Raw genomic sequence first — 10,303 nt, forward strand, 5'->3', positions numbered from 1 at the left:
ACACACACACATTTCTTTTGTTGCAATTCTTAAACTGAAATTGGAGTAGCAATTCACACATAGTTTCCACTTTACAGAAGCACAAACATTTAATGCAATTCGTACTTCATGCTTCATGAAATTCAGGAAATCATGAACACAACACAGCCATTTTTTGCTTCATGCTTCATGAGAACAAGCTGGATAGCTAGGGTTCTGATTGCAACTTACCCAAGCATGCGAGGGGCTAGCTCGGGAGCCTTCAACAGAGAAGACAAGAGGATTGCGGAGCTCCCTTGCAGCCCCAGACCGTGGAATCAGCTCATCGGCAAGAATCGGGGGCGATTTGGCCTGCCTGCTGCTGGATGGAGCACCGGAGCTTCGATCCATGGCGGCCGACAACATAGACCGCACTATGTGGTGAGCTGCCATCGCGTGGGATGGTGTGCACCGACAATGTTGCGTCGGCGGCGGCGATGGTAGAGGCGGTGTACGTGAGAGGGCAGTGTCGCCATGGATCTCCTCCTCGCCCTGGCCTCGGGCGGGTGCAGGGATTTTGTTTCCAACTTCAACGGTTGCAGCAACACGGGGGAGGCAACAAACTAACATCCTTGCTGACACATGGCTCGAATACGACGGTTGCACGTACTTAAATCCGACGGTTGTTTAGGAGAGTGTTAAGTGGTGGTTTAGCAGGCGGATGACGCCTAACAGCTGCCATATAAAATTGGAAATGCAATACTGAATACCATCAACGAAACCAATGCACGTCAGCGAAAGGGCCGTACAAGGGAAATCCAGAACATATCAGAAGATTCTAACATTCTATTATGCTTGAGTTGATAAATGATGCCAAGTAGTATATGCTTCCACGTTCAAATATATACAAGTACAACTATAACAAATATTCATTTTCCACAACATATTCGAATAGATGATGCACTACCTCACGCCTCACATAGATCATATTAAACTAATACATTATGTTCCCCTAAAAAAACCTAATACATAATATTCCATCATACAAAGAAGAAACATATCAGAAGATTCTACCCTTCCATTCTTTCAACTTCCTAGCCACATTGGAGATTGGGTTCATTTCTGCAAACTTTGAATCCATATTGGGATAAAAATAAATGAAATCTTGTGTCATTGTGGCCATTACATCAGAATGAGAATGACAGGAACTGGTAAGAAGTTCATTCCCAGTGCCATGTTTACCATGAGCCATAAGTTTGAAATCCTCGTAGCACCCACAGTATGTTTCATCACATGGATGCACAATCTTCGCCCCATTAAACTCGCAAGAGAAACATCGAGCTTGCATGAAAATAAACAAAAACAATTAGATTATTAAGTACTTTTATGATATCTCTTACAACCATGTTAGAACATCACTGTACATTATCAGTGTTTTTATAATCTGGAAGTTAATTATTATCATCATATACTCCCTCCATTATGAAATACAGTATATGACATTTAAGCAGTTCAAATTGAACTGCTTAAACGTCATATATTTCGTAACGGAGGGAGTACGTCTTAAGAAACATTCTTATCATATAACTATAAAAAGCAGTAAACATCTCTGATGTACAGATCATGACAATAACTATTTGTAGAGAGAAACAGAAAAGAAAATGTAGTTCTATTTGGCCAGGTTTTCTAAAGCTCTATTATCTCTTTATTAATAATGCAGCATCCATGTTAAACCATGTCATCTTTGAAATAAACAGCCATCAGATTGAGTTAATTATAAATCCAAAGCCTTGGGTTATACTCCCTCCGTCCCAAAATAAGTGACTCAAAAGTGAGTCAACTTTGTACCGTCCCAAAATAAGTGACTCAAAAGTGAGTCAACTTTGTACCGTCCCAAAATAAGTGACTCAAAAGTGAGTCAACTTTGTACTTAGTACAAAGTTGACTCACTTTTGAGTCACTTATTTTGGGACGGAGGGAGTATAAGAGACATCTTCTGTAAACATATGGAAGTTAAACGAACAATAATATGTCAACGCCGATGATACATAGGCAACTGCCTTTTCTTCAAACCGTCATCAGTGTTCTCTCACATATACCAATTTCTTCCCCTGGGAACTAAGAACCGGAGAGCAAAATAGTGTTAAGGTCTGAACTACGAGATGGTCAGCGCTGACGCTGGTGCACATGCATGGCAAGTGCGTCCATCTGCTGGCAACTCACATGGGAGATGCTCATCTGCTAAGTTTTACACTCTCATCATGCACAAGGGGGGCTTAACTAATCATGGCTGCATCCGTCCATCGCTGCAAGTGAGAGTCCACTGACAACATGGTTGCACTGCCAGATATTTCTTTTGCCCACGTATATTGGCTAATCGACTGTGATAAATTTTCCGTTTGAGTTTTCAGAAAAACAAAATTTAATTCATTGCACAAGCCACCAAATACCAGTGCGTACATGATAAGAGAGAGCTGAGAGCATTACCATTATCTATAGAAGAATCCGATACAGGGGTGCACCAGGATGGTCTCTCCTGCATCTCTTTGATACTATTGCTACATTGAGCAAAGAACAGTTCTGGAGCTGCGACAGCAGAATTTGGCGCTGTTGCCAAAAAGTTGATATGGAAGTATTCAAATTGGAATTTCTTCTTAACGAGAGCAACGCTTGGTCCATCTGGTACCCTAGGATTCACGTCACAAATGATATGAAGTTTATAGTGCACCTATATGTAACACAGCAGAAGAGGGCATCCGATAAGGCGATAAGTGAAAAAAGGACTTGAGCAGATGGAAGTAAACTGGTGCACATTATTAGAATTAGAATTCAAAAGCAAGAAAACAAAAAACAGAAACCAATGCACCAACCACTTTTCGCTGAGAGTAGTCGCTCAATACCGCCTTGACCTTTCTGACAAAGAAGTTTTGGTCGCGCCTAAACTTTTTCCGAAACTCTGAAATGAAAATTTTCTGGTTCTTGCTCAAGACCTGTGAGCTTGAGGTCACCTGGTTCGGTTGCTGAGCCTGCTCCTGGGACTTGGTAGCTGGAGATTTATGTGGCAGAGCCATGGTGAGGCATTCGACTCCGTCGTTGGTAAGTGTGCCCTGTAATAGTGCTAACAACTTGGCAGACTCCATGTTCAATGAAGACGTAGCAAATTTGACCAGCTCATCAGGGTCATCGTGCCATGAAACAACCGCCGCTTGCATATAGGCGTCCTGGTAATTGCCAGGCACATGATGACCATGCTTCTTTACCTCACGGATGGCCTTGTGTACATCCGCACCGCTCCTGAACAAATACCAGATGGCGTCGTGCTCTGAGAGTTCAGGGGCACAGGTGCGAAGGAAGGTAACAAGGCCGTAAAGGGAGCAGCACTCGATGCGTGCAAGCATGCGTGTGCATATCATGTCCACCTTAAATTGCAGCTCGAACTTGTGGGGCGTGGGGAACATAGAGCCGTACCAGATGGTGTTGAGGATGATGTTGGAGACAGGATCCCTGGGGCCATAGCAGTATCCACCCCTCAGGAGGCTGCAGTGGTGATGCCTGCGCAGGCCGTCCCGGGGCAGCTTGGCAAGTGCCTCTAGGTAGTGCCCATGGATCTTGCCGAGGAGCAAAAGCTTCAGAGCCAGCGTGTATCTGAATGTCAACTGAGGACCGAGACTCTTCTTATGTGCCCTACTCCCCTCTGTGGATTCTGATGTCTGTCGGCTTCTCTTTCTCTTTTTATTGTTGTCCTTCTCATTAACACGAAGATGATCCAGTGATACGTTGATGAGATCCATGCCCGTAGGGCCTTGCCTGAGCAGCTCGGCGAGGCTCTCGAGGGTTGCAGGCGAGAGAGGGCCTTGTCCAGTCAAAAGCATGGAGACATCGCGAGAGGCCATAGTCAGCGACGCTTTCACCAGGACATCTGGTTCAGGATGCCTTGCAGACACAGCAGCACATTCCAGAGCGACCTTGTTGGTAGAGGAGGTAATACTGAACACATTGCGCCTCTTGTTACGATCCCGCTCGATGAGGCGCACAGCGGTGAGAAGATCGGCCCTGGCCAGGAGCAGGTAGCTCATGGCTTCCCTGCTGATGAGGTAGCGGTAGTGGGAGGTGAGGAAGCTGACAAGACCGTCCAGCGACCGCCGCGCGAGGGTCATGCCATGGGCATTTTGCCGGGAAAGCGGTACTCTGAAGACAGACTTGTCGTTCGTGTCGGTGATGATCTTGGAGAGGATCCACTCCGACGACGGCGCCTCCTCCTCCTGGTCGGATCCAGGCGTCGGTGAAGGGGTGTAGGCGATGGTGTTGGCGATGATGTTAGAGACTGGGTCGAGGAAGCCGATGGGCATGCCGGCCTTGAGGAGGCGCGGGACCAGTGAGGGAATCGCCGCTATCGGCAGCAGATCGAGCGCCTCCCTGTAGAAACCATGGATGTAACCAAGCAGATCGCTTATATCCTGCTTCTCATCGGTTAAGACGGAAAGACAACGGTCGCCGATGCGACGGTCACGCTTGCCATGCATGTCGACTTGCTTTCCTCGCCGGCGGAAGTGCCTTGTTCGTGCGGTTTCTTGTGGGCGTGGGTGAGGGGATTGTGGAAGGAGGAAGGCAGCCGGTAATGTTGCGGGGAAGACGACCTAGGGCATCCACGTATCGCAGACGTCCACTCTAGCATAGTTGATGACCTTTTTCAATTTGGCGAACCTTTTTTTATACCAAACTTTTTTTTGGATTTGATGAACTTTTTTAAAATTCAATGATTTTTTTTTAAATTTGATGAATCTTTTTCAACGTCATGAACTTATTTGACGTTTGTGAATTTTTTTTCAAATCCGCGGAATTTTTATTTTATTTTATTTTTTCAAAGGTCAATGGTTGACTGGTCAACATGATTAAGTGATCATGGGAAGCTAGTTGATCACTCGCCTTCTTCTTGGGACTACTAGGCATCAGACTACCGATGTCTTGCATTTTATCAGATTAGTCTATAGCCATTGGATTAGATAAATAGGAGACGTCCGATTGTGTAGCCCACACAGAGTTATTTGGCTTCCTGAACTAATTACGTGCTTCCTCATAATTGCTTCCGTGAAGCATGTCTAGTATTCCGTGAACCAAGGGGAAATACCATAACTGATGCATGAAAAGGGGCATATAGATAGCACGCTTGTTGCTAGCCCCTTGCATCCGTATCGGTAATCCCTTCATCCTGATGCATCCAAACTACCTGCTCTCTGCTTCGATTAATGCTTCGAAACCACAAATATGACACATCTGATTTGCTTCCAGCGCAGCAAAATTACTGCCACAATATTCCTGTCTTATGAACAGAGATATTTTGTTTCCAAAGGAACGTGCCACTTTTTTCATGAAATAAAGCAACGAAATATTTTTTTACATCAACTATAGAACAGCTTCATATGGTATAAAAAATTGTTCAGAGCAAATAAAAATGTGTTTTCACTTTCACAATTATATGTGCTTCAAACAGAATATGAGGTGTTCCCAAAGAAATATAATTTTGCTTCTAACGAATGGAGGATATGCTTCCATGGCGAATGTGAAGCACTACACCATGTACCGCGGCGGCACAAAATACACAAGCCTGGTGGGACATATTCCCTTTGCGTCGGCACACTAGTTGTCGTGCCGCTCAAAAGTTGGGCATGATTACAGTGCCATCAAATCAGATTAGCGGGGTATGTATACAAAGATTAATCATAATGCCGTCTTACAGATGTGGTATTTTTTTCCTGAAAAAAATGTTGCAACGCTTCCAACAGTGTAATGCTTCTCATGTATGTCATACTAGCAAATTACCTATGTTTCTGACTTTTTTGCTACATTCTTCCTATTTGTAGAATACCATTCTTGGTTTCATGGCACTATATATTGCCACTGCCATTCAACTAGGCTTCCAACAATATTGTTGCATGCTTCCTGTCTATTATACTAATGTTTCTTCCCCAAACGATATACACTTCACTTAGTAATCGTGTACGCTTTCATTAGTTCTGCTGCTTGCTTCATATGTAGCTTGTTAGAGTTTTGAATTCGTAGTATGCTACATCATCAACAAATTATATTTTCAACAGATGTTACATGCTTCATGGCTCCAAAAGAATTGCTTCTTTTCCGCAAAAGAACCGATAAACGATGGTGCAGCATGAGGCGTGCGTGGCGTCGAGTTGAGGAGGTTGTTGTGGACAGGGCAGGAGTCATCTGGTCTAAAATAATCAAAGAAACAAAAATCATGGCTCAGCACTCTTTGAAGCAAAGTGTCCCGGTAATAAACACATGTACGAGAGACTAAGTGTAGAAGACTATAGGATGCAACTCAATTGTATTCCATCGGAGTCGGTTACATTATATACAAGAGGTGTCTTGCGTGACAAGCCAACTAACTCTACAATATCTCTAGAGATCAATCTATACAAGGCTAGAGATAAGAGGAGAATCAGTTGGAAATAAATACAAGGATATCACGTTTCAACACCCCCCCGCAGTCGAAGCGTCGGCGTCGGCGTCGGCGATGCAAAGACTGGAACGGAACTCCTGGAATGCAGCGGTAGGCAATCCCTTGGTCATGATATCGGCAAACTGTTGGGTGGTCGGTACATGAAGTACACGGAGCTGACCCAACTGAACCTTCTTGCGGACAAAGTGAACATCGAGCTCGATGTGTTTAGTGCGCTTGTGCTGCACCGGATTAGCCGCGAGATAGGTGGCCGATACGTTATCACAGAAGACCACAGTAGCCTTCGGAAGAGAAATCCGAAGCTCACCAAGAAGATGACGAAGCCAACAAGTCTCCGCAACAACATTGGCGACAGCACGGTACTCAGCCTCAGCACTCGAACGGGAAACAGTGGGCTGCCGTTTAGAGGACCAAGAGACCAAGGAGTCACCGAAGAAGACACAATATCCAGACGTGGAGCGACGAGTGTCTGGACAGCCAGCCCAATCCGCGTCAGTATAAGCGAGGAGCTCAGTCGAGGCGGATGCACGGAGACGAAGACCGTAGGTCAGAGTGCCACGAATATACCGAAGAATGCGCTTGACCAAAGACCAGTGGACATCACGAGGCGAGTGCATATGCAAGCAAACTTGCTGGACTGCGAACTGAATGTCTGGTCTGGTGAGCGTGAGGTACTGAAGGGCGCCCACAATACTGCGATAAAGAGCAGCGTCGGTGGCAGGCTGGCCGGCGGAGGCTGAGAGCTTCGGCTTGGCCTCAGCAGGTGTGGCGGCTGGTTTGCAGTCAGTCATGCCGGCACGGTCCAGAAGATCAAGAGCATACTGTCCCTGATGCAGAAAGAACCCAGTGTCATCACGTCGCACATTAATGCCGAGGAAGAAGTGCAATGCGCCGAGATCCTTCAGTCGAAACTCAGAACCGAGGCGACCAATGATGTCGCGAAGAAGATCCGTGCGGGAGGCAGTGATGACAATATCATCAACATAGAGTAGAAGCATAGCCACATGATCAGCCCGATGCAGCACGAACAGGGACGTGTCAGATGTAGTGCTGCGAAACCCAAGAAGACCAAGGAATCCGGCGATGCGCTGGTACCAAGCGCGCGGAGCCTGTTTGAGGCCATATAAGGACCGGGACAACAGACAAACATCATCCGGCCGCTGAGGGTCAACGAACCCAGTCGGCTGCTGACAGAGGACTCGCTCCTGAAGATGGCCATACAGAAAAGCATTGTTGATGTCGAGCTGATGGACGGGCCAGTGACGAGAAGCAGCCAGCTGAAGCACTACACGAATCGTGGCGGGTTTGACGACCGGAGAAAAAGTCTCAGAGAAGTCAATGCCAGCACGTTGTGCAAATCCTCGGACAACCTAGCGAGCCTTGTACCGATCCAGTGAGCCATCCGGATGGAGTTTGTGACGAAAAACCCACTTGCCCGAGATGATGTTGGCTCCAGGAGGACGAGGAACAAGGGTCCAGGTCCGGTTGGCGACGAGAGCATCGTACTCAGCTCGCATAGCGGCGGTCCAATGCGGATCACTCAACGCAGAACGCACCGATCGCGGAACCGGAGAGAGGGTCGTGACGCTGAGGTTGTGGTAGCGCGGGTTCGGCTGGTGCACACCAGCCTTGGCACGCGTCACCATATGATGGTGAGGTGGCGGAGGAGGCGGGCGTGGACCGCGACGCCGAGGCACCACAGCGACCGGCTCAGATGACGAAGAAGAAGCCGGCGCTGTGACGGGTGTCAAGGGCCCGGCCGACGGAGCCGAGAGGGTTGGCTCCTCCAGAGCCGACAGGGAGCCGGAGTGCGCACGCTCGGTCGGCGATGTGGGCGTAGAGGAGCCCGAAGAGCCCGGCTCCGCCTGAGCCGACGAGGCCCCTGATGGTCCGGCTGGGGTGGCGCCCGACTCCACCAGAGTCGGGGGGCGACGACCCAACGAGGCCGGGGGGACGGGCTCCTCCAGAGCCAAGAGGCGAGGGCCCGGCGTGGCCGGGGAGGCCGACTCCTCCCGAGTCGGGAGAGGGAACGCCGAGGGCGGCGAGGCAGCACGCGACGAAGGCGCAGCCGCGCCCAAACGGCGAGGCGGTGGGAGCGCAAGGGCTCCACGAGGCCTGCGAGGAGAGGCGTCCAGAGGTGGCGAGGGACGCGATGCAGCCTGCTGAAACGGAAAAACAACCTCATCAAAATACACGTGCCGAGACACGATCACACGATGGGACTCCGGGTCATAGCAACGGAAACCTTTGGTGTTTGGTTGGTAGCCAAGAAAAACACAAGCGATAGAGCGAGGCGCAAGCTTGTGCGGTGTCGTGGCGGTGATATTGGGATAACAAAGGCAACCGAAAACATGAAGATCATCGTATGGCGGAGGTGACCCAAATAAGAGGTGATGAGGGGTGTATTTCCACCGGGGTTTGCAAGGCCGGATGTTAAGGAGAAGGGTAGCTGTGGCGAGGGCATCGGGCCAAAACCTCGCCGGCATGTGTGCGTGGAAGAGCAAGACGCGAACACTCTCGTTAAGAGTGCGGAGAACACGTTCGGCACGACCATTTTGCTGAGATGTGTATGGACATGTGAGACGAGAAATTGTGCCATGAGAGGATAAAAGAGTGCGAATGGCGAGGTTATCAAATTCCTTTCCGTTGTCGGTTTGGAGATGAGCAATGGTGCGGTGAAAGTGGGTGGCAACATAGGCGTAAAAGGCATGAAGAGAGGAAGCGACGTCGGATTTGCGGCGCAACGGAAAGGTCCAAGTAAAGTGAGAAAAATCATCCAAAATGACAAGGTAATATGATAAACCCGAATTGCTAGGCACGGGAGATGTCCACACATCACAATGAATAACATCAAAAGGGAAAGTAGCAATGGATGATGAAGTTGAAAACGGCAAACGAACATGTTTTCCTACGCGACAGGCATGACAAGTGTGTGCTGCCGATTTATTACATGAAAAGGGAAAAGTCTGCAAAATTTTATGAAGAGCGTCGGCGCCGGGATGGCCAAGGCGAGCATGCCAGAGAGACACATCGGCGTGGAGGGCGACGGGACCACTGCTTGTCGTTTGGCCACACGGGTAAAGATCGCCGGGGGAGTCACATCGGTGCAGAACCTTCCGGGAGTGGGCATCCTTGACAAAAAAACCATGTTTGTCAAACTCAACAGTAACAGGATGTTCACGAGTAAGAGTGCGAACAGAACATAAATTTTTGATTAAGGATGGAGACACAAGTATGTTATGGAGAGGGAGGGAAGATGATGAGAGAGGGAGGGAGGATGCACCGTGGTGGGTGATGGGAAGAGTGGATCCATCACCGACGACGATGCGAGAAGACAGAGGGTACGGGGAGACACGAGAGAGGATACCGGGGTTGGACGCCATATGAGCAGCGGCGCCTGTGTCCATGTACCAGTCCCCGCCGCTAGAGTAGTTGCTTGGGGAAGGGGCGGCGTGGAGGGCGGCTAGGAGCGCCGGGTCGTAGGTGTAGCCGGTCGGTGCAGCGCCGTAGGAGGATGATGAAGCAGCAACGGGAGCCATGGCCCCGGTGTACGCCGAAGAACCGCCGAGTCCGGGACCGCCGGGCGCGGCCAGGAGAGCCTGATGAAGACCCGGGCGAGGGCCAAGGATGCCCGGAGCGGGTGCCCGCGGAAGGGGCATCGAGTAGGCGTGCACCACCCCCGTCCAGGGGTTGTACCCCGTGAGCCAGGGCGGGGGCGCCGCGGCCTGAGCAGGAGCGGGCGGGGCCGCCTGGCGGGGCTGGGTGCCGCCGTTGCGGCCGCGGCCGTCGCGACCTCCCCGCCTCTTCTGGCGGCCCTGGTCAGGGGCGGCGGGCAGTGGTGGAGCCGCGGCGCGAGGAGGCTGCGGG

General features: G+C 49.6%; 1 protein-coding gene across 1 annotated transcript; it reads right to left on the reverse strand.

The window, feature by feature from the left end:
- Positions 1–951: 951 nt before the first annotated feature.
- Positions 952–4,534, reverse strand: LOC119341751. The gene is made up of 3 exons (XM_037613607.1): positions 2,829–4,534; positions 2,446–2,686; positions 952–1,299 (listed from the first exon to the last, which is right to left on the reverse strand). The coding sequence occupies exons 1-3, from the start codon at positions 4,479–4,481 to the stop codon at positions 1,019–1,021; spliced, it is 2,175 nt and encodes a 724-aa protein (XP_037469504.1). The 5' UTR covers positions 4,482–4,534; the 3' UTR covers positions 952–1,018.
- Positions 4,535–10,303: the final 5,769 nt, after the last annotated feature.

This window comes from Triticum dicoccoides, chromosome 7B (assembly GCF_002162155.2).
Source record: "Triticum dicoccoides isolate Atlit2015 ecotype Zavitan chromosome 7B, WEW_v2.0, whole genome shotgun sequence".
In the NCBI taxonomy this organism is placed as follows: domain Eukaryota; kingdom Viridiplantae; phylum Streptophyta; class Magnoliopsida; order Poales; family Poaceae; genus Triticum; species Triticum dicoccoides.

Excerpts from the sequence above, each read along its gene's own strand:
- LOC119341751 (XM_037613607.1), bottom strand. The coding sequence starts at position 4,481 with ATGCATGGCAAGCGTGACCGTCGCATCGGCGACCGTTGTCTTTCCGTC. Across the intron at positions 2,687-2,828 it reads ACTACTCTCAGCGAAAAGTG|GTGCACTATAAACTTCATAT; the intron begins GTTGGTGCATTG and ends TGTTACATATAG. Across the intron at positions 1,300-2,445 it reads GGATTCTTCTATAGATAATG|CTCGATGTTTCTCTTGCGAG; the intron begins GTAATGCTCTCA and ends TTTTCATGCAAG.